Source organism: Lagopus muta, chromosome Z, assembly GCF_023343835.1.
Source record: "Lagopus muta isolate bLagMut1 chromosome Z, bLagMut1 primary, whole genome shotgun sequence".
Classification (NCBI taxonomy): Eukaryota; Metazoa; Chordata; class Aves; order Galliformes; family Phasianidae; genus Lagopus; species Lagopus muta.
In genome coordinates this window covers 32251019-32278751 of record NC_064472.1, presented here as the reverse complement: position 1 = coordinate 32278751, position 27733 = coordinate 32251019, and the positions used below count along the sequence as shown (strand labels likewise).

The 27733-nt window shown below is 40.7% G+C and overlaps 1 protein-coding gene, 1 long non-coding RNA gene and 1 pseudogene across 4 annotated transcripts in view; 2 read left to right on the top strand and 1 right to left on the bottom strand.

Moving 5' to 3' along the window:
* The window catches only part of TTC39B (tetratricopeptide repeat domain 39B), a 90730-nt gene extending 78012 nt beyond the window's left edge, over positions 1 to 12718 (top strand). For all 3 annotated transcript variants that reach the window (XM_048930506.1, XM_048930507.1, XM_048930508.1), the window contains 3 exons: positions 4505 to 4622; positions 7941 to 8057; positions 9102 to 12718. In XM_048930506.1, the coding sequence (XP_048786463.1) occupies positions 4505 to 4622; positions 7941 to 8057; positions 9102 to 9198 (332 nt within the window). In that variant the 3' untranslated portion in view covers positions 9199 to 12718. The remainder of the gene's footprint in view (positions 1 to 4504; positions 4623 to 7940; positions 8058 to 9101) is intronic.
* Positions 12719 to 19824: 7106 nt separating this feature from the next.
* LOC125687057 (PHD finger protein 7-like) lies at positions 19825 to 22056 on the bottom strand (annotated as a pseudogene).
* Positions 22057 to 25646: 3590 nt separating this feature from the next.
* Positions 25647 to 27733, top strand: part of LOC125686487 (uncharacterized) — a 35429-nt gene continuing 33342 nt past the window's right edge. The window contains exon 1 of the long non-coding RNA XR_007373808.1: positions 25647 to 25933. This is a non-coding gene — a long non-coding RNA (uncharacterized LOC125686487). The remainder of the gene's footprint in view (positions 25934 to 27733) is intronic.

The window sequence follows — 27733 nt, the reverse complement described above, 5'->3', positions numbered from 1 at the left end:
AGCGAGGTGGTGTGGCCCTATGTATTAAAGACTGTTTTGCTGTTGAAGAGCTTGGGGTTATGAATTTGAGAAGTTGGGTGTCTATGGGTACGAATCACGGGGAAGGCCCGTAAGAGTGGCGTCTGGGTGGGGGTCTGTTATAAACCACTTAATCAGGATGAAGAGATGGATGAGACATTCTATGAGCAACTTGTGGAAGTTGCACGATCACCAGACTTCAACTTCCCTGTTGTATGTTGGAAATATAATACAGAGCAGAGGAAGCAGTCAAAGGGGTTTCTAGAGTGTGTGGAAGATAGCTTCCTTACGCAGCTGGTACAAGAGCCTGCCAGGGGTGGTGCCCTGCTAGACCTGCTCTTCACTAACAGAGAAGGACTGGTGGGAGATGTGAAGGTTGGGGACTGTCTTGGGCAGACCGACCATGAAATTGTAGAATTCTCTCTTCTTGGAGATGCCAGAAGGGGGACTAGCAAAACTGCTACCTTGAACTTCAGGAGGCCGGACTCTGACCTGTTCAGGATGCTTGTTGCAGGGGTCCCTTATCTACACCCTGATCTGGAAGTCTGGAATGCTACTCAGAATATGCCCCTGGTGATTCAGGTAGAGACAGTTAGACAGCTCCTCCTCCGTCTGGATTGTCTCAAGTCCATTGGATCAGACAGGCTCCATCCTAGGGTGCTGAAGCAGCTGGCACGGATGATTGCCGAGCTGCTCTCAGCCATCTACCAGCGCTGGTTATCTGGAGAGGTCCAGGAGGGTTGGAGGCTTGCCAATGTGACTCCCATCTGCAAGAAGGGCCGTAAGGAGGATCCAGGGAACTACAGGCCTGTCAGCCTGACCTCGATACCAGGGAAATGTGTGGGGCAAATCACCTTGGGTGAGATCACACAGCACGTCCGAGGCACCCAGGGGATCAGGCCCAGCACAGGTTCATGAAAGGCAGGTCGTGCTTGACCAACCTCATCTCCTTCTATGACTGGGTGACCAGACTGGTAGATGAGGGGAAGGCTGTTGATGTAGTCTACCTAGACTTCAGCAAAGCTTTTGACACGGTCTCTCACAGTATTCCCCATTATTCTCCTGGGGAAACTGGCTGCCCATGGCCTGGACAGGCATACTCTTCTTTACACAAGGAACTGGCTAGAGGGCCGTGCACAATGAGTGAACGGAGCTAAGTCCTGCTGGCTATGCGTTACAAGTGGTGTCCCCCAGGGTTTGGTACTCGGGTCTTGTTTAATATCTTTACTGATGACCTAGATGAGGGGATTGAGTGTACCCTCAGTAAGTTTGCAGATGACACCAAGTTGGGAGGTGATGTCGATCTGCCTGAGGGTAGGGAGGCCCTTTGAAGGGATCTAGATAAGCTGGATCGTGAGGCTGAGGTGAACGGGATGAGGTTCAACAAGGCCAAGTGCAGGGTCCTGCACTTTGGCCACAACAACCCCATGCAGCTCTACAGGCTTGGGGACGAGTGGCTGGGCGACTGTGAAGAGGAAAGGGACCTGAGGGTGTTGGTTGATCTTGGCTAAACGTGAGCCGACAGTGTGCCCAGGAAGCCAAGAGGCCCAGTGCCATCCTGGCCTGCGTTAGAAATACTGAGGTCATCAGGAGTAGGGAGGTAATGATCAGCCTGTACTCAGCACTGGTGAAGCTGATGATAATCTTGTGGGTCCATTCCAACCTTGTGATTCGATGATTCAAAAAGCAAGACATCTGCAGATAAAGTTATGCTGCTCTGAAGTTTGCGGAAAGAGTTCTGGCAGAAGCTGTTGAGAATCCAGAGGTGTTTCATGCAGAGATCTATACTGTAAGTATCTAGTCAATTTAGAGCAGTGAAGTCAATTTCCTGTCACATTCGTTGGCAGATATGTGCAAGATGCCACCATTAAAGAAACAGTAAACCAGTTGCAGTAGCACTGAAATAGAAATGAATTAGATGATTAGGGGTATAGAAGATACTTATGTCTAAAGAAACAGGTGAGGTCTTGTTGAAGCAAAAAGCAGCTGATTGGTGTTTTAGGATCTGCGTATCCATAAAAGCAGAGGCTGGAGGAGAAACAGAATGGTCTTGTTTGTTGTTTTAATTTTCTTCGAAACACTGGTGTGACTTCCTTTTTAACAACCGAATGGTAGGGTAAAACATGGGTGAGGATAAATGGATATGCCTTAAGTGAGTAAGTCATTAAGAATAAGGCTGCTTTCTCTCTGTGTGAGAACTTCCTGCATAGGAAAATGAACTTAGTTACCCTGTCCAAGCAAATAAACCAAGAAGTCCAAAGAAATCAGACTGTGTATCTAGAGGTTCTTTTCTGAGTTGCTGTCACATAAAAAATAAGCTGAGCTGTTTATCTATAGCGTTCAGATGGAGATTAATTCTTGTAAAAATGAGTGTCCAAAAAGTAATAGAGTATGTGTGCAATGAATATTATAAAAATCTGAATTACATCTTGCTTAGACTAAATAGTAGTGCTGTGGTTTTGGACTGTGGCATAAAATGTTTATTCATCACTTGGAATCTGTTGTTAACAGCAGCTAAAATAAATAAATTACTGGTGCTTTCAAATAGTATTTTTCTGTAAAAACAGTATGTTCTTCTAATAGAAACAAGCAGTTTACAAGTAAGATGTAATTCTGAAGCATATTTATTTTTACATTTTATTTGTCTTTTGTAGTAATAACTGCAGTGAAGTACGATTTTGTTCTGGAATTTCTGTCTTTGAGCCTGATAAACTTTTAATGATAAAGAGTCAGACAAAATAAAGACACTGATTACCAGAATTGCTGCCACTGAGTTGAGATCCAAAGAAAGTGTGTAAGGCTATTAGCAGAGTGAGGCGTGGATACAGCATTATTTTAAGAGACAGCTGTCAGTAGTAGATAGCTTAAAAGGACTGCTAAGGTGCTGTTAAAAAAAAAAAAAGTAGGTTAATTATACACAAAGGTCATTTAGGGATTGATGCTTCTCAGAGAGAGCTGTTACTGTATTTGCTTCATGTGAATGGGCACAGCAAGGAATCTGTCAGTGACTGAAAAATGATTGTATAGAGCTCAAAATAGAGATGACAGATGGAATAGGATGGAACGCTTCAGAAATTACATTTTTTCTCAGGATTTTTCAGCATTTTTGTCATTTCTAACTATGTATATAAAAAAAAGAATTGTTAACATTAAGAAAAAATCATTTTGTAGTTATACTGCCATAAAATAATGGCAGTATTTCCTCTAGTACAGAGAACTGCAGGAAGATGGTCTTCCAAATATATTGCCAAGGTTATCCATGTTTAATTGGACTCTGCACTTACTGTTCCTGTTGCAGTGTTTTGGCTTACTGTCTTTTCTTCCTGTGGGACATACCAGGGAGATGTTAGTTGGAAAAAAAATAAATAAAGAGTGGCTGGATTTTACTGATATCAATCTTAGTCCTAGTAGTTTTGAGGAATTAGCTCTTTGGGAGATAACCACACGAATCTAACACTAGTAAAACAGGCTAGAGGAATGCAGCCATCTTTTTCTACCTGTCACTAAAAGAACAGTCTGTTGATTGTTATCTATCAAGACTTTCTGAGTTTAAACTCAGACAGAAGTAAGCTGGAGTACAGTGCAAAAGCACTCCCCCAAATCCTAACATACTCTTGTCTCACATATTTCAGAACTACTTATGTAGGATGTTTTGGCAGACTATTAAAAAAAAAAAAAAAATTAACGTGACCTCAGAGAGCTGGTAATTAGTTGTAAACAACATGATGTGGAGGGAGGATGTTTTGCTTCTTGAATTGTTAATGTATGTGCAGCCATCTGTCTATCCATATGTGTTTTCTTTCTTTTCCTTCCCTACACCTAGCAAATGCTATAAACCAAGGCAAAAAAGAAAAAGAAAAAAAAAAGAAGAACAATACACATTTATATTTGCATACCACTTTGCCACAACTCATTTTGTCTGGTATTTTTAGTCCTATTCAGCATAAAGCTTTCTTGAGTTTTCCAAATGTCATACTCTAATAGTGAACCTTTTTAATTGTTAGAGTTAATGCTAATAAAGATGATTTATTGAATTTCTATTGCCGCATAACGCATCCTAATAATTATGCAGAAATAAATCTTGTGCTTTTCACATTTCTGGCTGGTGCTGTGGGGGTTCTGCCAGTACTTTCCTTTCTGCTGTAGATGTTACATGTGTTAGAAGTCTTCAGCTGATGCCAATTCATGTCCTCTTTGTAGTGACTTCCTAATACAGAAGACTGGGCAACATGTGGATATTTAGGTTTCTTCTTGTTCCTAGCTTCTATTCTTAGATATATATAATAGCTATATGTGAATGCTCTCTAGTAGACATTTAAGTGTCTTACAGTATTTAAATTGTGCCTGTGGATTGTATGTGTGTTGAGTTGTAAAATTCTGAGAAGCAAGCTCCTGACTCTGATTACATATCTCCTACTGAAAATCTTGTTTGCCTTTTCACAATCATGTTTTCAAATTGTTTGGTGTATTTTGCTTTTACTTTCAGGCCACACAGAGTACTATATGGATGATGTGTGCATGTTGCAGTTACTAAAAGGCCTCTGTCTTAAACACTTGGGAAGACTCATGCAAGCTGAACTGTGTTTCAATCAAGTAATTCAAAGGTAAATATAACAGAAATAGACATTCTACTTTTATTTTGTACCTGTCATTGAGATTTATGATGTTTCTGCAGAAACCTTCACATTAAAATTTTGTATAATTAAACTTCATTATACTGCTAAGTAGCTGGAGTTAAAATATCTCTGAAAGTAGCTGGAGGATCACAAAATTTTGGTTATATTTTTCTACAGCAATTTAACATGGAATTATTTTTATAAAAATGTGATGCTTTAGGCCAAGTAAATCACACTAACAAGTAATGCATTTATCTGGATACATTTGTAATTAATATTTTTGTGTTTGCAGAACTATCAATGTAAGTAAAGGTAATTTGTTTGAATTTATTGTTTCTCTCTCTCCTTTTTCCCCCAGTATTTAGTGCTTCTGGAGCTAATACTTCATTAAATAATGAGAAATTGTAGAACTTCTTATTAGTTTCAATTGACAAATTGGATTCCCAGTGTTAGGAATTTATTCAACATTTTAGATCCATATCTACTATTATCTACTGTTACATTGAGTCATGAATTTATTGTTAATTTCTTCTTTTTTTTTAATGAAGTAATTAGGTTGGAAAAGAAGTTACAATGTTTGTGCAATTCTTCTAATAAATAATAGTCTAGAAGAATTACTTTTTGTTAAAATGAGAATATTTTCTGTAATTCTGGTGTCTTTTGCAGCTTTCTTGCCATCAGGCTTGTCTTACCATTTGTAAGATCCCTAATGGATTCAGTGAAACACTTAGCAAGTTACCTGACTCTATAAACTTCCTGAAAGTCCTTCTCCAAGGATATTTGATCCAGTGAAGGCTTGATGCATCTCAAAAACTAATCAGACAAAACTTCTTTAAAAAGATGTTTTGAATGGGGGGGGGAAGGAGGGATTTTCTGGTAAACTAAATATTTGGTTAGCTTTGCTCTCTACTTTCTTGAGCAGCTATAGAACATAAAGACTGTTTTAAAGACATATTTCTGTGCATCACAGCTTGCCTTGGTGGTTGAGGTAACTCTAGAAATATGACTCTCAAAATGTTGGTGTTTGTTGCAGACATTATGTTCTGCAAAATTGTTTGATGTTTTATCTAGAAAGGAATCAAAGAATTGATTGTAGAGGATATTGGAAAGGCCGAGGTGCTTGGTGCCTTCTTCACCTCATTCTGTACTGCCAAGATCACTCTTCAGGAATCTTCCAGATCCCTGAGAGTTGTGGAGAAGTCTGGAACGAGAAAAACACTGTGGAAGAGGGTTAGGTTAGGAAACATTTAAACAAACTGGGCATACGTATGTCCATGGCAATTGAATATACCTAAAGGGGCCTATTGGTGTACATCCATGAGTACTTAGGGAACTGGCCAGTGTTTTTTTTTTTTCTTTGAAAAGTCATGACAATTGAAGGAGGTTCCTGAGGAGTGGAAGAAAGCAAATGTCCCTCTAGTCTTCAAGAAGAGGAAGGAGGATACTTAGGGCAACTACAGACCACTCAGCTTCACTCTGTGGGAAGAACAGTGGATGTTCATCTCCAGTTTAAAGGAGCTTTTGACATGGCAAAATAGCATCATAGAGAAACTGATGAAGTCTAGACTAATTAAGGAGGCAGTGGTGTGAATTGAAAACTGGCTGAACTGTTGCATTCAGGAGGCCTGTGAAGAGAAGCACAAAGTCAGCCTGCCAGTCAGCAGCAGAATACTACAGGGTTTGACACCGGAATGCTTGTAGCTATAATGCAGTTGATACCACACCAGTGTTCTGGCTGTTACTGAGGTATGCTCAGCGAGTCTGTCTCCTTAATGAACCCCTCAGTGAAATGCCAGTAGGCTGGGATTAGGCTAGAGGTGGGGACGGGACATCACCAGGACAGCTAACCTCAAAGCTGACATCAAAGAAATGCTCCATACTGTATGACATCATGCTCAGTAACAAAAGCTGGAGAAGGAGAACGAGAACAGAGGGCTATCATGATTATATTTGTGTTCCTCAATAATTGCTACATGTACTGAAGTCATTCTTCCCAAGATGTGACTGATCATCATTTGGTGATGAGAATTAGAGAATTGCTTCTGCATTGTTTTAGCAGTTTTTTTTTCTCCTGCATTAAACTTTTTTTTTGGAGGGGGATTAAGAAAATGATGTGATTGAACTTAGCTGTCTATCAGCGTGCAAGCACCATCCTAAGCTAGACAGATTATCTGATAGCAACCTCATGAAGTTCAGCAAAAGGAAATGGCAAGCTTTGGTGAAGAATAAAGCTCCCTGCACTGCTGCATCTGGCAGCATGATGGGAAAGCAGATTGTCAGAAAAAGCCTTGGGGATATCCTAAACATCACAGTCAACTCCAGAAAGCCAGCGATGTGCCTTAGCAATGGGTTGTATTAGGAACAGTGTCCTCACTGGGTCAAGGGAGGTGATCTTTTGTCACTACTCAGTTCTGATGAGGCCACATCTAGATTACTGTATCCAGTTCTGGTCTTTAGAGTACAAGAGAGGCATGAATGTACTGTATGAAGCCCTGCAAAAGGCCACAAAGATGATTAAGAGATTGAACTTCTATCATATCAAGAGAAACTGAGATAGCTGGGGCTGCTCAGCCTGAAGAAGGAAAGTCTTGGGTTGGATTGGAAGAGTCTTATGTATAAGTCACAGAATCACAGAATAACTTGTATTGGAAGGGACCCACAGGTATCATCAAGTCCAACTTCTGACTCCACACAGGACCACTCAATAATCAAACTGATTACATTGCTGAAAGCATTGTCAAAAGGGTCAGAGAGTCTGTAGAGTCTCCATCCTTGGAAATACTTAAAATCTAACTGGACACAGTCCTGAGCTGGTTGCTGTTGTTGACTCTGCTCTGAGCAGAGTATTGGATTAGATAATCTCCAGAGGTGCCTTCTGGCTGTTACGATTCTATAAGTTTTGTATGCTGAAGAAAAGCTGAATTTTCTTAGTTCTTTGAAGCTTTGTTCAGGCAAACTGACGTAATAAGGTTCTGTGTATAAGAAGTATTTACATTGCTTTTAATCTTGTGTCATCTTTTTGTTCCTTTTTTTTTCAACTGTAAGTCACACCATCGAGTTCTAGTCCTGGGTGTATGTAGCTTGGATAATAATTAGGAATGAATAAATCTTTGCTTGCTGAAGATCGTGATAGTATTTTATACCCATGGCTTGCAAGTGTTACTGATATGCACAGTGTCAACTGGTAAAAATTTCCAGAGTTTTCTGTGGCCGTGGACTTCTACACATGGTGTTTGTGTTTGAAAGTTAATTGAACACATAAGACAATGTTGTATTTAGCCATTCTGTATTTTTCTGATTTCCTAGTGAGAAGCAAATAAAATATGATAGCTATTTGGTGCCATTCACCATGTATGAGCTGGGACTTCTATACAAACAACAGGGTGAGAGAGAAAAAGCTATCAGATACATAGAAACTGCAAAGTAAGTCAATTTGTCTGTTTGTTTGTTTGTTTTAACCTGGAGATTAAGAATATCTGAGTAAATTTACCAACAAGAATTTTTTTTTTCTGACATTCTCCTGCCAGAAGTAGTAGTAGTATGCAAGTAGATCTTTGTTTTTGACTACAGAATTTGTCCAATATGGTTGAATTTGATAGTTTTGCTGTGTGCTTCAGGCACAGTGGACTAGACTATGCTGCACACACAGAGTATTCAGAGAAAGTATGTCCTTTTAATTTAGTTTTTAGAGATTCTGATGCTGTATGTAGGAAAGGGCTGCACTCTGTTGTATGTGTGGTTTAGAGCTGGTGAGTCCATAGAAAGCTGTGACATGGAGAGCAGCTGTGGGCCTTGTATCTGCTGCAGTAAAAATGTCATTGAGAATAGGTTAAATGCTATCTGACCTACTTTTTTCTTTTTAAATTTGGTTGCAGAAGAGCATAGATAACAGAATTTACTAGAGTGCAGCATGTTCATTTCAAATATTGAGCACAGGAAGGAATGTAATTTGCCCCTAATGTGGGTAGGGAAGTGTACCAATTGTGCAGCAGTGTTGTGAATTAGAAAGAACAGTCTTACAAAATGCCTTTTAGAAGCATAATAGTTTTTGTTTTCATTTTGATTTGGTTTTGCTTACACAATTTGATTTCTTTGTTGTTTTATTACACTGGCTGAGTTCTGTTCTGAAGTTGAGAATGTATTTGCAGCTTACAGTCTTTCTTTTCTGTATTTTTCTAGTTTGTGTTTTCACAGCAAACATGTAGTCAAGAAGGACTGCTAAATGATCAAACTAAGTGAGGGAGACATGTTAAGACATGGATGCAGTTTAGCAGGAAATGTAATTGTTAGTGCTGGTAAAAGTCTCTGCTCTGTAGAGATAGCCTTAAATGTCATCAGAAGACTGTAATTCATCTGCTTATCAACCTCTGTCTCCTGTGACATGAGTGAAGGCTTTTAACTTTGTTATTTCAGTTGATATGTGAGGTAAAAATAATTCAACTACTAAAAGAACTTTATTATTTGCAGAAACAACTACAAAGAATACTCTATGGAGTCCAGATTGCACTTCAGGATTCATGCAGCACTCGACAGCTTGAAAGTGTCACCCGCTTCAACACCTTGAATGAGGAGGGATGCATTTCATGCATATAATGCATGCAGTAGTCTGCACAATCTTTTTGCAATGTTTTTCAAATCTTCAGAAAGAAACAACCTAGTGATTGTTTTCTGACATTTCTGATTTGATGTATGTTATTTCCTTAGACTGTTCTTTTTCTTTATGGCTCATATACTGTATCTACTTGATACTTTAAAAAAGACCTTATATTTTATTTGATAAAAATAATTTAATATTTGACTTAGTGGGGGATATTTAAAAAACAGTTGATGGTGCAATAACATTTAATTCAAACACTTTATTTTTTTATATGAAAACAGATGCTGGCTATGCAGTGGAACTGGTGATAATTTCAGCCTTTTGAGGAGGTTTGATTTTCTGCAGTATACTTGATATCTTTTCGCCTTTGGAATAATACTGCAATGGCTGCAGTAACTTGTACCCGTATTTAGCATACTGTATTCTGAAATTTGCATTCCAGAGGAAAAAAAATCTTCATTTTTAACATTATTTCATTTTGAGAACAAAATGAATTTGTCCAAAGTGCAATATTTTTATATCTTTTAAGGTAAAATTAAGCAGAGCTGCAGGTAAAAAGTCTCTGCAGCTCCAGTTCACTCGAAATAAATGGTCACAGGGGACATTTATCAGTCATAGAAAAGCAGGACTACTAGGGACAATAAGAAACCATCTATTATGTATTTCCACCCTTAAAGCAGAATCAAGGTCTTATGTTATTCTTTGCAGGTACTTGTTTAAACTATTTTTAACTACAAAAAATTGTAACTTGCACAAGCAGTGTTTTCCAGTGCTTTATTATTTCTGTGGATAATTTTTTCCCTGATATTCCCTAAATAATTCCTTGACTAAAACTGATTACTTTCCATCCTCCATGTCATGGATCTGGAGAATGGATTGTTCTCTTCCTTTTCTGAAGCAGTCTTGCAATATTTAAAGACTTGCTCTTTTGTTGCTTTTTTTTAGTTCCAGCTAGAACAAACAAAATCTTGCAGAACATAATTGTTTCCCTGATCTTTGGGAATATGAGTTGCTTTTGCATCAAAAAGAGAATCCAGTTTTAAACTTGGATTTAAAAAGTGCATATTCTAACCATTACTTTCTACCAAAAAGTGGGTATTGAGATATGGTTGTAAGTTTTGTTTTCTCATTAGTATGGGGAGAACATAATCAAATTTAATATCCCAATTCATTTCTAGTACTTCTGCAAGTTTTACTAGCACTGTATTCTCAATTAAGAATATACCTGACATACTGAACACTGGAACAAGCTTTGTAGAGAGCTGCTTGATGCACTATGACTGTCGGTGTTTAAGAGGCGTTTGGACACCGCCCCCAATAATATTGTTTTAACTTTTGGTTGGCACTGATGAGTTCAGGCAGTTGGACAAGATGATCATTGAAGGCTGCTTCCAACTGTTCTGTTATGCTCTATTTTATTTTCTTCTGTTGATTCCCAGAAACTATCCTGTCAGAAATTATTGCAAAACCTGCCAATATCCATATTTCAGTAATTCTAGTATGTTTGTTTTCCTGTGATAAATAATTGATAGCAACTAAGTATGTGATTCTCTGCCTTCAGCTCCCACCCAAGAGAAAAGAAACAAAGTAGGTGAAAGAAACTCTCCTCAGTAAACGAGAGTAGATGAACAATAAAATTCTAACTAATTAGTAAATCTACTGTAAACACTCTAATTAAGAACACGGCTTTCTTCCGTCACTGTAAATGATAAATTATGTTGCATAAAAATCCATAATACAAGTGAAATAAGAGTTTATAAATAGTAGCTAAATAAATACAACAGGTCTTTCAAAGTGGAAAGCTATTCCAAAGTCTATTCTCTTTGCTGATTTGGATTTTTGTCCACCTGTTACAAATGTGCAATTAAATTACTGGGCTGAATTACACGTTTGAAGGTTAGATACCAAAGAGACTGATTCATCAACACTTATATCGGAATGTGCTCTCTTAAGTTTGGCTCTTTGTCAACCAAGAGTAGCATATGCCACCACTTCTTAGACTTATTGTCCTTCTGTACACATCTGATTATAAATGATTAGGCAGCAAAATTGAATTTCTCTCTGTTTTGAGACAGCATTTTTATTGGACTATCTGGATATTTTCATTTTAATATTATGATTAACTGTGTTCAGTCTGGTTATTAAATTATAGCAGTCAAATGGGACCGCTTCATTTTCTTGTGAAAGGTGATGAAAGCAGTAGCTGGTGGAACTTCTGTAGTTTCTGTTTCAGATAATGATTCACTCCACTGAAGAGTAAGAACTGAGACTACAGACTCAGTATGGAGCATGAAGTAGTCTCTGCTCTCTTGTTTTTGCTCAGTGTCTTACATTTAGTATTTTATTGGAGATTTGGAATAGAAATTGAAATTGACAATATATAAAAAATGAGCTTCCTTAGAAGCTGATTTTTTTTTTGTAGTTTAGTTGCAAATGTTATGTAGCACTGTACCTTATTGATAATACAGACTGCAGAGGTAAAGAAGATCTTCATTTTCTTCATTTCAACCTTCCAAAGTCGTTGTTACACTCAGAACATGCCAGTTTTCTTTTTCTCTTTTGGGATCATCTTTTTGCACACCTGCAGAGAACAGGCATATCAACACAAATTTGCATTGTAGTCTAGTGTTTTGATGCTCTGAGGTCCCCAACCTAATTACCCTTTACAGTTTGTGTCCCTTTCTTTGCTGCTATTCCAAAATTATTTGATAGAATCTTGAGCAATCAGGTTTTCTTAGCTTTATCCTGGAAATTAAAAAAACACAAAACTTAATAGCAGTAGAAATGCAGCTGTGTAAGAATAACGTGTAGCCCTTCATATAAGATAGGTCTTAATAGATCTCTAGAGATGCTTTTCTGAACTCTGCAGAGGAAGCGCATGGCTATGGTCTGCTCTTACACAATGCATCATTGATGCAATAATATTCAGTACATTGTGTGTAAGTTAGGATAAGTGATCTGTGGATAAGAGTTTGAATGAAAAGTCATGTGTTCTTTTATACTTGCTGTGTACTGTACTTGGCCTTAATTACAACTCCGACTTAGTTTTAATTTTTTAATGCTCTTTAGAATCTTCACCTCATTGGCTCATGTCATGGGGCAATTCTGCATTATGTGCTGAAACTTTGAAACTGAGCAAGGTGGAGCATTTTCTTAGAATGCTGCAACATCTGTTGATGATAGTAGGGGATGACAGTGTATCCAGGAACTAGGCTAAGCCCTTTGTTTAAGCAAGCAAGGCTGAACTTGTAATGTTATGACTGAAGTCATACTGATCGTAGGTGGATGTTTTTTGAGGTGAGGATTAATAAAGCAGCTTGATTACAAAACAAAGCTTTGTTCACTCGAGATTTGTCTTCTTGGAAAACCAAAAAACCGCCTTGTCTGTGTATGTCAGTATTGTTCGGGCTCTTGGAGAGAGATGATTATATTTTGATTTTTATGAACTAGTTCACCATTTGAACATATTAAACGAAAGCTGATTAAAGATTGTGTTTCATGTCTGCTCTAATACACGTGGGTAGCAGCTGTGCTGGGGAACTTACAGCAACAATAATGTATAATGACTGGATCCTGTCATGTTTCTAAAATACTTTGCTGCTAGCTGAAGTATAAAAGAAGCCGTTTACTGTGACAAATCCTGCTTAACTTTGCAATTATTTCATTATTAATCTTCATGTTTAATGTCATTTTGTTTCTGTGTGTTCTTACATTGCATAGTTCAACAAAGAATGTTTGTATTTGCTGGTGAACTGGTGATTCAGTTTATTTGCTTCTGAACTGTTGAGGTTTACACGTGTTCACGTTTGTTGCTTTAGTAGAGACAAGGTTAGAATAAGACAATGAGTGTTGATTAAGTTTTTTTTTGTATTAAGAGCATGTAGAAGTGTTCATTTTGATGCAGTTGTTCAGATTCTCTCTTCAGGGGAATAATGACATGATTTCATGCTGCTGAGTGCAAAATCTGTCACTGTCGTCTCATTGTATATAAAGAACCTTCTGCTGGGATTTATCAACAAGATCAACAAGAAGGATGTACACAAGTTTCAATATGCTGTCACAGGCATATTTCTCTGTTACCTATCTTCCAATTTATCAAAGTCTAGTAGAGAATACAAAGTCTTTTGAATTGTGATTAGCAAGTGTAAAATTAAAAGCTACTTTAACTAGTCCCAACAAGCCATATAACCCTTTAAAATGCTGCAGTGGTTAATAATGAACTCATTCTGTTACAATTTATGACATTAAAACTAGTGAGATGTAGAAATGATGTAGTCATAGTATTCTATTACAATTCTAGCAGAAAAAACAGGGAGAAAATTAATTTTATATATGTGGAGCATTTGATTTTAATAGCATTCAACATTCAGAATTCTACATGTTTGGAATATTTTTCTTGTGTGGTACGATTAAACATTTTCATAGTCATGTGTTACTTCTAACCAGTTAGGCCAACTTTTTGTCAAGAGTGGTGATCATAGTTCTCATAAGATGAGACACAATGGATGACTTAACTCAGAGAAAGGCAAAAGAATGGATATGCTCCTGCATGTGTTGTTATCTATAAGGCACTAATTTACTCTCAGTTGTAGACATACCATAACACAGAACAAAACAAAGCCTTAGTGGATAGATTAGATTGCTTGCAGTGTGTTGAATAAAGATAGTATACTGAATAGAAGGATAGAACACGTGCTGAAGAAGAACATGAGTACTAAAGAAGGAACTGTATCTCCATTCATACATTTTGCAGAAGCTATTTTACATGTGAAAATCTACACTGTAGTTACCTTATGAACTCACTATTTGGACTTCCTTTGTTCCAACGAGAGGAAGAATATCTGTGTTGCTGGCACCTTAGCTCCATTTGGCTGCTTATGTACTGCTTTTGTTTGTTTACCTCTGGTCTTGTCATTTGCTTTTAAGTAAAAGCAAAAGAATGTAGGACAGCTTCATAAAGAAATTTAATCATTGCAGCTCAGAGTTTTGCACTTTGTAAAAGAGTAGCCTGTGGAAGAAATGGAATCCTGTGGTTAGCATAGCGCGTTCTGTGTTCGAGGAATGCAAAATTAAATGCTGTCCTTTAGAAATGTAAGCAGGTAGTTCTGGAGGGAACACATGTACAGGGAGGCACATGTCATCCAGTAATCATAGATAGGAACACTCTTCTAGTTGCTGTCACTCATTTCAGGAGAACTTCAAATTCATTAGCAGAAGATGGTGTCTGTATTCCGTGCCATAAATATCATAATTGGAGCATTCAAGCCAAATGGGACAGATCTGATATCTACCTCATCTGAAGCAATAGGATGGAGAATACTCAGTGTTGATGACATGCCGTGCATGGAAAAACTGTTTAGGTTATTCTGGAATCCCACTGGAGGTGTTCATACCCTTGTATACTTAAGTATGTAAATGTGGATCACAGAGCATATTTTTATAATGGAAAGTGTGCATAAGGTTATATTATTTTTTTTTATTATTATTATTTTTTTTTTTGGACATGCTTAAATGACCTACTCTTACTTCAGTATCTAAAATCAGGGTGGAGGGATATGTAAGATTAGGTTAATGCTGCTTATTATAGCTTATGTGGATGGGGCTTAAGTAGTTTCAGAGTATTAGGAGATCTTCAGAATTAAACTTGATGTGGAAAAGAGGGTAGTATGAATTTAAATATGGTCTTTTTTAATGTACTTCTCAAGGGGGCAGTGCTTGAAGTCCAGGCAAAACACAAGCCATGAATGCTGTGCTGAGCAACAGGCATAAAGCCAGAAAACTTTCATTAAAAAAAACTCTTGAACTGATTGGAGTCTCTTTTAAGAGAGGTTATGTACTGCATGCATTGATAAACTTTCTTAAACAAATTTTACAAAGGATTCCAGCTGTGGTTTCAAATTGTATATAACTTAAAATGTGCATGTTCATACCTTACTTTGACAAGATGCTTGTCTTAAATCTTGCCAAAATCATATTAGTGCTATTTCAAATTGATTTATGTTAGTTTATACGTAGCAGCAATCAAAACATCCTGTTGTTGGTGACAATGAGAAAATATGTGTTTTTTCACCTATTCTTTGTTGTTTCACACACTTGAAGAATACTGGAAAGAAAAGTACACTTGTTTTTGTGTATAATGCCAATAAAGTTTAAGATTCACTTACTTTGACAGCCCTAATGGAAATTGCTGCTGTATTTCACATGCATTTCACTTGCAACATTATGTTATGATTTATTTCACTTATTCCAAACAAATAATATGGATAACATTTGTGTTTATTCTGTAATGAATCTTTGAATGGTAAGTATATTATAAGTACAGAGGCTAGGCTTGTTCAGCCTGGAGAAGAGAAGGCTGCAGACCATTGCAGCCTTCCAGTACCTAAAGGGAGCCTATAAACATGAGGGGAGCAAACTCTTTACAAGAGTAGGTAATAGCAGGACAAGGGGAAATGGTTTTAAGTTGAAGGATGGAAGACTTAGATTGGATATCAGGGAAGTTCTTTACTATGAGAGTGGTGAGGTGCTGGAACCGGCAGCCCAGAGAGGTTGTGGATGCCCTGTCCTGGAGGTGTTCAAGGCCAGGTTGGATGGGGATCTAGGCTGCCTGGTCTAGTATTAAATGTAGCAGGGGGGTTGAAGCTTGATGGTCCTTGATGTCTCTTCCAACCCAAGCCATTCTGTGATGCTATGAAAGTGAAATTATAGAATTATAGACTACCATAAGTAAAAAGAGATCCACAAGGATCATCGAGTCCATCAGCTCCACAAAGGACCATCCAGAATTCAAACCCTATGTCCAAACGCTCCTTGAACTCTTTCAGGTTTGGGGCCGTGGCCACTGCCCTGGGCAGCCTGTTTCAAGGCCTGGCCACCGTCTGGTGAAGAACCTTTTCCTAATGCATTGGAGGAGGATTATAGTCTCTACAGATCATGAAGAATCAAACAGAATGCTGCTTAACATGTAGTATACTCTGGAGTCTAATGGCATGTTTTGCGTATGAATCATCTAGTGAATATTAAGGAATTTATAGAATACACAGCAGCCTTTGAACTAAGCTTTTAATCATTTTCACTGAGGACAGAAAATAAACCTTAAGTCATGAAAACAGAACCTGCAACTTGAGATACTACTGCATGCTGTTAATTGGATGGTAACAGTTTTGCTTATTGAACATGTCCCACTTCTAAAGAAGTCTGGGGGTTGAACTTGATCTCTGGAGGTCCCTTCCAACCCCTACAATTCAACTGTGTGAAGAGTCAGTAAACCAGCTTCATGTTTTGTTTAGGTGAATGAAATGTTACTGCACAGAAATCAGAGCATATTTTTTCTCCTTTGAGCAGTGAGTGCTCTTTAGTGCCACTTCATACCATTGTGGATCTTATACTATGAATGCTCATTTTCTGTCATTTTCACTTATTTAAAACTGCTGGGTTTTCTTTGTCTGCTTCTTTTACATGAGATGCCACTTGAGTATCATGTTGCAACACAAATATCCACAGATCTACTGTAAAATGGAACTTATATTCTCATGGTTAATGCTGGCAGGGCAAAAACTGAGACTTAAGTCTTGCTTTCTAATACAGAAGCAAGTTTTGCTTGACTTCAGCAGTCCTATGTGTGCATGCAAATGAGATCAGATGTGGCAGTCTGAAATCCTTCCAGTGTGTCCTCAGGAAACTGTCCAGGTAGAGTTTCTGTTGTTCAATGACCAGTATTTCTGGTGTGTGAATGTGTGAGAGGTTTGTCAAAAGCTGTTTTTCTGGGTTTATATGAAGATAGGGAAAGAAAAACAACAAGAATAATAAAAACAAGATTTATACCTCTGCCTTTATTTTGCATCCTTGGATTTTTCCCTTAGTCTTGGAGAGCTAGGTTGGAACTTGTACTTGCTTAACTGCTTATGTGGAACCTATAGTGGAAACTGTCAAGGAAAGACTTTGCTCATCATTAGTATCTGTGCATTGTGCTCTCCTGGTGTAATGCCGAGCCAAGATAAATGCATGTTGTTACTAGCAGTAGAAGTTGCTGCCATTTGTATAGAGTTATCATTAAGAGATGACCAACAGAGAAAATGCTGGAGATATTCAGAGGTGGGGAATAAGAGTGGGACAGAAGTAGGAATATACTCAATGGGGGTTTCAGTAGCACCCCTATTATTGATACCAAAGAGAAACGTGAAACTATAGAATTAAACAGTAATGTGAGGATAAAGCAAATGTGATTGTGGTAGAAAGATGTCATGAAAGAGAAGTTACAAAGTGGAGTCATCACTAGTTGGTAAGAGGAAATAATATTGCTGATAGAACAAAGCATTTTATTCTGTGTAAGAAAAGAGCTGGTAAGGAATAGACATCCCACCAAACCATGATTGTCAGAAGTAGTTCTACTTCTGTGGTGACCAGGGGAATAAATTCTGCTCCTGCAAAGAATATACTCAAAGAAAAAAAATTGAAGAAATAAATTTGATGTAAGTAGTTAGAAATCTAGATTGTTGCAGATATCTCTCATGTAGTTTGAGAGTTATCTGCTGAATGTTAAAGGATAAAAGTTACTGAGTTCCAATCTCTGAGTAACCTGGCCTAGCTGTGGGCGTTCCTGTTCCTTTCAGGGAGTTGGACTGGGTGACCTTTCAGGTCTCTTCCAATTGAAACAATCCTATGATTCTAGGGATATGAACGCTCATCAGTGCAGCCTGTGTCTGTCTGAAAATCTTGCAGAACGACGGCTCATGGCAGTTTCTTAAAGTGACAGATAATTAAAGTCCACACTAAATATGGGGGGGAGGAGAGGAGGGGAGAAGGTGGGAATTTATAGCAAGGACTCAAGCATTTCATGTTTTTAGTTATCTCAAGAAAGTTTACTTTTGTGAATTGTTGACTTATTTTGGAAGAACTTGTTTGAAATTCCTTGTGTTCCTTCTGGGATAACTGTGCAGTTATCCATATGCAGATGTGAAACGTGTTTCATACAGCCATCTGAAATTTGAGCATTTATTGTGGTTTTCCTCAGTGGGCTCTCAGAAGGAAAAGTTTGGGGCTAGGGTCTTGAACAAGGATCGATACTGGTCAGACTTGATGGCGAAATTAGATCAAATTAAACTGATTACTTTGAAAACAGTTGGTCTTAAATTTTTACTGGTGTTACCTTCGGTGTCAAATGAGAAGCTCACGGCGGGCAGCACCTGTTCATCTCCTCTGTAAGGTGCTCAAGCTTCATGACATTTAACAGCAGTAAGGATCCCAGTATAACTGAGTTAACAGCAGTTCTACGTGCTCTTTGTAGTCTGAAACGTGGCTCAGCTGGCTCGAGATGTGTTATGGCATCTGTATGTGATGCCTTCTGTAGCCAAGGCCGTTGTACACTCTGCCCAGCAAAAGCAGCTTTCCCATGAGCAGTGTTTGTAAAACAGCTTATGCGGGCTTACAGTAACTCTGCTCTCTGCTACAGCAATACTGTACTCTCTCAAAATAAATGCAGGTTATATATATATAAAGACACTTCTCGTAGTAAATTAATAGCAGCAACAATCAACAATCCAAGTAGAGGATAGAGTATACAATTGGAGTAGAGAAGAGTACAACAACTTCTTCCAGAACACTAGTGAAATAGTATGTTCCAAGGTTTTCAAGAGCTGTATTAGTTACTGTTCTATCAGTGGACCTATAAGCTCTTGCTGCTGAATTCTCTGTGACGTCTGTAAGGTTTGTGGACCTTCACAATTAATTTTGAAGCTTCTGTTCTTCTGTGGCTTGTGGTTTTTGGATGGTTAGTTTTGGTTTCTTTGTCATTAAGTCCAGCGTGACTACATTAGTTGTATATTTCATCACGTAATAAATCATTTATATAAAAACATATGTGCTACTCGAAGGTGATGGTTTGGTCCTTTGAAGGGGTGGTGCACTAACGCAGTCCAGCCAGAGAGATCTACCTGGATAAGCAGGAGTTTTGACTCTGGTTGCATCTCGACCTGGGTAGGTTGTTTGTTTGTTTTGGGAGACCAGGATGTCTTCCGCCGAGGAAGAGTTTGAACGCTTTTCATAAAGATAATTGTATGTTACCATTGTATTGGCATGACAGATGCTCACATTACCACGCTTACCACGTCTCGGGTGCCTTTCAAAATGTGTTTATTGATTTTAAACAATCGATGAAACATTAGGGGCTTGGATGGATTCTGTAAGCACATCTGATGTTAAAACAGTGTTATAAAAGGCAAAATTGTTAGACAATTTTCAAATAGTAGATGGTGAAACCTGTCTGGCTTTCTTCAGAAATTAAATTACAAGCTTGCTTTTACAGCTTGATCTGACAGCTGTGCTATGAGGTGCGAACCTTGGACTATGTGATTACGTGTCCGGTTTTAAACTCAGGTCTCCACTTCTCATCACAAGGACTTTACATTAGTGGAGGATTACTGCTGCAGACATACAGTAGGACCTTCAAATGAAATCTGAAGTTGGTTTCATATGAGATCCATTTGAAGTGTGCAAAATCACATTGCTGAAATGTCAGATCAGGAGTAAGTTTTAGCCAGATGGACTCTGATGACTTTATTCAGCAACTCAGGCTTGCACATGGCTGCTCCTGCATCAGCGGGGCTGGCGGTTGATGTTCTGAGCCCCACATGGTAACCGGGAGCAGCTTCGCCCCTGGGCTGGCCCTCGCCGCCTGGACAGGCTTCTGCGGCGTCTTCGGGGCTGGCTGTGGGTCTGTGCAGCCCAACATTCTAGAGGCGAGCGGCTTCGAGTCCGCGCCCGCCCTGTCTGCCCAGAGAGCAGCTCAGGCACCTGGGAACCTTGATCTGGTCCCAGTTGGTGATCTGGTGCCTGGTTGGTGGTGTCGGAGCCACTGCTGTCCTGTCCTACAAGGCCTAGGGATGGCCCCAGTCCCTGCTGGCTGGTGGTGCTGGGGCCAGTGCTGTCCAAATGGGTGCTGGAGGCTGTAAGGGGAGACAGGAAAGTGAGTAGACAGATCTCCAGCCCTGGGCTGGGACAGAGTCTCATTCCTTATGGGTGAAAGGGACTTGAGCAAGGCCTCGCCTGGCCCCAGCCCAGCAGCACGTGGCTGCTTGCCTCTTACCGATGCCCTCTCCAGCACAGGTGTTGCACTCCCAGCCGGTTGCGGTAGGACTCAAGTTGGAGCAGAGTCGATGTGTGCCTTGTGCGGCGCAGGAGCTGCAGAGGAGCAGCTGCCAGGGCCTGGGGAAACCAATGGGTTGTGGCTGTGAGGACAAAGTGACCAGAGCCAGGGAGCACCTGGCAAAGCCCTACTGCTCAGTCTGTGCTCCCCCGGCCCGTGGTGAGACCACAATCCTACGCAGAGCCTCAGAGGGCTGCTGATGTAACTCACCCCTCTCCCTCTGCTCGCTCCCTGCCATGTGGGTAACGGCAGTCGCTGGCATTGCAGCTGCTGTGCCTAACTCCAAGGGAGGTGTAGGCACGGTTGGTCTCCCATTTTGGTTTCCTGCCAGAGAAGGGAGGGAATGTGATGAGCTCCCAGTGCCCCTAGACTAAGGCTGCCCAAATGCATCTCTGCTCTTCCAGCCTGACCGCAGTTCTACCCTGTCTGTGAAGCTGAGGCCACTGCTCATGGGCAGCGAAGGGCCAAGCCTGCTGGGGCAGTCCCTTGTACCCTCGTGTCTCAAGAGCTGGCTGAAGGACACCAACCTGACTGGGATGTGGATCCCCATGTTGATCATCTCTTGGATGAACTTGTCTCTGTCTCTACACAGAGGGCACTGGAAACAACGAAGCCCAGCACTCTTGGCCATTCCCTGCAGCAGAAACAGAAGCAGTGTGAGTGTAAGCAGGGTGTGGTGCTACTGAGCACCTGTGGTGCCTGTGGGCAATGGGATGGCACCTACTTGGATGCAGGCCCGGTGGAACCAGGCATATTGGCAAGCTGGGCACACCATGGTGGAGTACGACCAGCTGTCCCCCACAGGCTCCATGCAAATGATGCAGGTTGTGTCCTGCACTGGCGCTGTCTCCACTGGCTGCTGTGGGAGGTGCTCCCAGCAGAAGGACCTGGGGGAAGATGGGAGGGATGGGCAAGGCGAGAAGTGCTGCACGGAGGGAAGAGGAACAAGAAGGAGCCCCAGGCCTTGGCTCTGGCTCTGTCAGGCTGCATGGAGGTGTCACGGCGCGTTCCTTGTTTCTTTGGCTGGTGCTGACAGCAGGGGTTGGAGGCCCACAGGCAATGCCCGGCAGCCCTTACCTGTGCTGATCAAAGTGCTGGGTAACACACTGACCCTCTGAAGCGCAGGGGAAATGGAAGCTGCGCTCACAGCCCGTCTCTGCACAGGTGACGAAGGCCCCCCTCTTGCCACAAACAAAGCAGAGCTGAAAAGAGCAGAGCAGCCCCCATCAGCAGAGGCTCAGGGCCTACACAGCAGGCCCTGCACCTCTGGGCAGCGCACAAGGTGTGGGCAGGGCTGGGTGGCACTCTGCAGAGCTGCCTGGTGAGCAGGGCTCGTCTACAGAGCAGGAATTTCTCTTGGAGCTGGTTGCAATGGCTGCGTTTGCTTTCCTTGGACCAGGCTAAGCTCGCCATGCCTCTCCTGGCACCAAGCTCCCTGTTTCGGTCTGGTACTCACCGTCTGCTCTGCTTGCCTCATGGTGCGTATCAGGTCTTCAACATAGAAAAGGCCTTTATTTTGTTTGTCTATCCCATGTTGACAAAGACCATTGGCAAATCCCTGTACATGAGGAAAGAACGCAGTCTTGTTAATGCAGAAAGGAGGGAAGCACTGGTTGGAGGAAGGTGGCAGGAGCTACGAGGGAACTCACCACACAAAATGCATGGAAACACATCCCATACATCTCGTATCTCTTGCCGAAGATGGATGTCTTGTTATCCACTCGGCCACAGAGCACACATGCTGGAAAGGAGAGAGTTACAGCTGTGAGCGCCTTGCAGGGCCAGGGGCCCCCAGGGGCTGTCCCAGGGGCCCATCCACCCTCCTGGCCCCACTGAATGCTACCAGGCCTGTGGCTCCATCAGTACCCCAATTTAGCGTTCATGTGTTGCCGTGACTTTTTGGCGGTTTGCTGCTGATTACCTCTCACTACAATAAATGACTCAGTTCATAGAATCACAGCATCTTTATGTCTTTCCATGACATGCTTGAGGCCTTACTTCTCCTGGCCCCAAAAGTAACGCCTCTCCTTTATTTCCACGGCAACAATAACAGGTATAAAGAGGACAATAACACTAGGTAATACAGCAAGTTGTCAGCTACAAAACACTGTTTTTCAACACAATCCCCCCCATTAGCTGTGCATTCTCAGCAACGATGATCAACAGACTGCACGCTACGCTCAGAATGTGCGCACCAGCCGTGATGATGCACTGTTGCTGTTGCCACTGCTGAAACGCACCACCCACCATCTCACTGTGCTCACAACTGCAGCTTGGCCTCCATAAACGTTCAGCAAGCATCAGTGAATATCAGTAGGTGACTTTTTTCTGCATGCATGGATTCAGTGACACGTTGCATATGTTCCACACATGCTACTAGACCTGTGGCGTCTGCTAGCATTGATAGAAGTACTTCTCTTTTGGCTGCACCTCACAGTGCAGGCAATCATGTTACATCTAACTTTTTTTTTTTTTAATCCAAGATTTCCAGCTCTGAATTTATGGAGTGATAGATTTCCATGTTTGAACAAAAAAACAATTGAAGAGGAGAGGTTCATTTGGAGGTCCGTAGCCTTGGAACTCGGCATGACTGAAGCATGGAGCTGCTTGTTAAAACTGCGTTCAGCATTCAAGGTGTAAAGGCTAACAGCACACTGGAAGTGACACTGGAGGGAGTGGCAGATACAGAAGATGACAAATCCAGTGCTGGGAATGTGCTCAAGGTCCCGTTTCTGTCTTTCTGACTGTTACTGACTTTCCCTGTCCCACACAAGAGAGGAAGCAAATGCTGCAGAAGTCCTTCAAAAACTTGTTGGTGGGGAATTTCAGGCAGGTGCCTGATATGAGGAAGGAACATTAAAAAGGGGCTACTTGAAAAACAGCTGTGATCTGTGGTCACAGTGGGGAGCATAGCAGGGCCCAGAGCTCTGGGCTGCAACTCCTGACTGCCAACACCTTGATCTGCTGACTGCCTGGTACAAGAGGCAGGAGGGCAAGCTGAATAGTATGCCAAGAAAGAAATAAAAAAGACATGAGAACGATATTAGGTAATAAAGCACCAAGACCAGATGGGTCAGCAGATGATTTTGGAGGATATTCTCAGATAAATTACATGCAATTTTAAGTGAGGTTTCTTAATGCACATTGGGAACGAGATGTTTTTCCCTAACTTAATTTATTCATCCAGGAAGGAAGACAAGGAAGTTTAGACTGTACAAATCTATTTCATTTTCTTGCATTGATTGCAATAACTTTAAAAGCTATCACTATTAGATTAGGGGCCAACCTTACAGTGTTTGCTCAGGACCAGTTTGCTGGAAGCGACTGCTCAGTGGATCACAGCATAAAGAGAATGCATCACCTCTGCTATAGCATTACAATTTGATCATATCTCAGCAGGGGATTCAGTTTATCTGAATAACCACACACTCATTTGTTCCTTCTCTCTGCAATTCCGAGCATAGAACTTGTCTTCTGTATCAGCCACTCCCTCCAGTGTCATTTCCAGTGTTAGCCTTGCAGCTTGAATGCTGAAAGCAGTTTCAACAACCCCACATGGCAGTTCCATGTTTCAGTCATGCTGAGTTCCATATCTACAAGGCTACAGGGCTGTGAGAGCTGCAGTGCCCTTCTCCAGTGCTGCTCTGAGACGCAGCACAGCTGCACTGTGCCTTGCACAATGACTAATGGTATACTGTTTAGAGGCTTCCATTTTGTGGACTGTGCCATCCAAACATGGACTTTTGTCTGAAGACATAATGTATGTGCACATGCCATTATGTGACAGATGTAGTTCTGATAATCCATAGGCCTTACAAAAGTCAGATAGAAGTCTAACCAGGACACATCCAGGGTTGAGTATTTCTGCTCCACAGGGAGAAAGATGCGCTATGTGCAGAGCTGTTTCTCTGTTGTGCTTGGCAGCAATCTCATCTGCAGATGGGGAGTGCTTTTTTGATGAGGTGTTTATATCCTTATGACCGGCTCCAAAATAACACTCAAAGTCCTCTGAAGCTTTCTCTTTTTATTATTATTATTTTATATGATTATTGTGTTTGTGGCTTTATCAAAGATATTAACAACATTTTCAGTTTTACTGCAGTAAGTTTGAAGTGAGAGCAACTCTATCACAGCCAGCAAAGTCTGTATGATCTCAGCAGGACTTTGTCTTCCCCTGAGGTTCTATACATGCCATGAATGTCACAGAAAAGTATACTGCGAGGTTCTCTAAACCTTAACAGGTATTTCTGAACTTTAACAGAAAATATTTCTTGTATGCCTCCTGTTGTTAAGACAGACTCTTAGTTTCTTAACAGTACTTCTCACAGGCCTTGGAGCTAAATAAAAACTACCACTGCAATTTTAAGTGACCACAGTAAGACCTCCCCTTCTGCAGCAATTTGTGTCTGAGGACAACTCAACACATTAAGTCTTTGGGGAATTACATGTTTCTTCAAAAATTCGGGAGTCTATTTTTTAAGCAGTTTCTACTTTTACAAGACATCAGATCTCAATCTAGGAGTCGTTTGGGATAAAACAGACTCTAAGGCTAGGGTTATTCTGGAGGGAAATTTGTGTGTGAAAGAAGAAAAGAGCTTCTGCTGTTTATCAGTCCATTGGCAACTGTCTAGAGCGATTCATATTTCTTTGTGGTTATAGTTTCCAGGAGTCAATATGATAAAATACCTCTAGCACAATTTTTTTTTTTTTTTTTTTTTTTTTTTAAATCATTATTTTTTTCCTCTTTTCTCGGATTGTTGTGTTGTGTTTTCCTCAGTAGGTGGCAAACTTCACAAGCTGTAGCTGGTGGGATATGTTTGGCACTCCTGTGCAGTACAATTAAAAGCTTGCCTTGGACCTCATCCAAATAAAATTTTCTTTATTTCATTTGCAAAAAGGATCCATTATTGTTCCTAATTCAATCATTTTCCTTTCTGAGCTGATCTGGGCTATAGCCACTGTAGTGAAGTATTTACTTTCTGTGCATGGTGTTTTTTGAGCTTGATGAACGAACAAGGGAAAATGACCTTCAGCCATTGAAAACAAAAACCTCACATCAGCTCCATCCATGAGACACAAGCCTGGTTTGTTGATACTACAGAATTGTTATTAGTAACATAAGAAAAGAGCACCACCTTTTTTTTTTTTTTTTTTTTTTTTAAATTAATATTCCTTGGTGCTGCTATTTGTTTATTATCATCATTAAGTGTGGGCAGAGCTCTTGGCACAACACCGAGAGAAGGGTGACCTTCAAGAAAGCTTAAGAGCTCCCTCCAACATATAACTAAAATGATTCCTGAGTTTAGCAACCACATAATCTAATTTCCAGTATGCAAACAAAGTGAGCAGCTGAGCGTTATAGAAAGCAGGACTGGCTGTGAGACTTCAGCATATTTTCTTTTCTCCCCTGGACTGGTGGCACTCTTCAGTGGACCTTGCAAGGGAAACAAGACAAATTAAATACACTTAATTTGCAGAGTATTTATTATACAGAACTATAGAACTTCTCATAGTAAGAAGAGAGAAGAATACCGGAGAAACAAATATGGAGAACAACAGGTAGGTTTTTAACAGCAGATACAAAAAGAACTGGGGAGGTCAGTAGTTGGGATGGCAATCCAGCTGAAACAGTTTTTGCAGCTGTTTGTTAGGCTTATTTTTAAAGATACTGAATTTAGACAAAGAACAAAGCCCCTTTATTGAACAGCAAGTAAATCCTGTAGGGGAGTGTTTCTTGTGAAGGAGGGGTTGCATGCTTGTTAACAAAAATGAAGCATGCTGGCAGGGAAGAGTGAAACCAGTTGTACTGTTAGGATTCTGTGGTTTGAATGGGGATATGCTCCTCTGAGTATCATGACTATAAGTTGTGCATCCAGGTGCAGGTTTTTTGACTGTTCTGTGCCTCTGTTTATTTGCACTGCCTGCCACAAGGTCTAGAAACAATAGTAGGCTTGTTTTAAAATCTAACATCTGCTCATTGAGCTTGATGGTCAAATTCTGCAGGATTCATTTAATCTGGTGAAACCATATTGGCTTGCTGTGAAAGAACTATGTTAATTCTCATAATCCTTGGACCAAATCTTTACTCTCATTTGGACCATTTCCTTGGATTTCATCATTTCATCTCCCATCTGCATCCTCTACAAATCTGCTAGTATGGTCACTTAGTATGATCATTTTCTCAATGATTTTTTCCCTTTTCCTATCTTCTCACTTCTGCTATCCATATCCTCTTGATCTGCATCTCCCCATCGAATTTGTTCCGCCTGTCTGACCTTGTGTTCTTCCCAATGCTACTGGTCTCCAAGGTTTAAAGTGAGATTTCCTCTTACTGTGCTGACCCTATTGCTCCCTTCTCGTTTTATGCATGTGGTCTCTGCATGCATGCACCTCAGGTTTTCATTCATGCCCCCTGCTTCTGATCAGCAGCCATCTCTCCTTGGGGCAAGGTGGCTCCTAAGAAAGCTAATCAAAACAGGAGGAACTTGTAGTCTTCTTGGGCACAGTCATAATAAACACTGGAGCTGAAATGAGAGACTCAGGCAGTCAAGACTTTCAGTAATAGAAGGCATGGCCCAGATTAGAGAAACTTTACTGAATGTGGGAATCTAAATCTAGAGCAGCACTAGGAGGAAAATATTCTTCTCCTTATCCACAGAGAATGGAAAAAATGTGCTGAAATGGTGGTGCTTCAGGTCTGCTTCTGGCTAGCATTGTAAGAAGAAAAAAAAACTTGAACCTTAACTGAGGGAAAAGCACAAAGCAGAGGTGGTTCGTCCATACAATGTTTTATCTGATCTGCAAGTAGCTGGGACACCAAAATAGGTGGGAAACTGTGACCTTCTGGGTAAGTCCTTGCAAATAGTTGAGGAAGAAGACTGAAGAAGGGGATCCACCCCCTCTAACATGGCTGATGCAGTCAGTTTGTGAGGGGAGATGATGAAGCTAACTAGAGGCATGAGGAAAAGCACCACGGAAGGGAGACAGTTGAAAAAAAATGCAATTTGGGATGAAATACAGGGAAGGGTGGAAGCAGAGTGAGGCACATGTGGCCAGGTGAGTGCAGAGAGCTGGCAAGGATGCACACCCATTGTGGAGAACACGCTGAGGAGAAAAGTCCCCTTTGGGAAGTTGAGCAGAAAGTATCTTCAGAAATATAGTATGATACACAGGGTGGAAGAAGATGGTAAGGATGGCAGGAGAGAAACTAAAAAGCTTAAAATGTTTGCCTCAGGCTTTAGCTCAAGCATTGTTACCTGGCCATTGATGCTCTGCCAAAAGAGCTCTGTTTCTTTTCCTGGACTCAAAGAAAGATGGTGACCTCACAATTGCTTGCTGGTGTAGCCGAAAGCCTGGCCC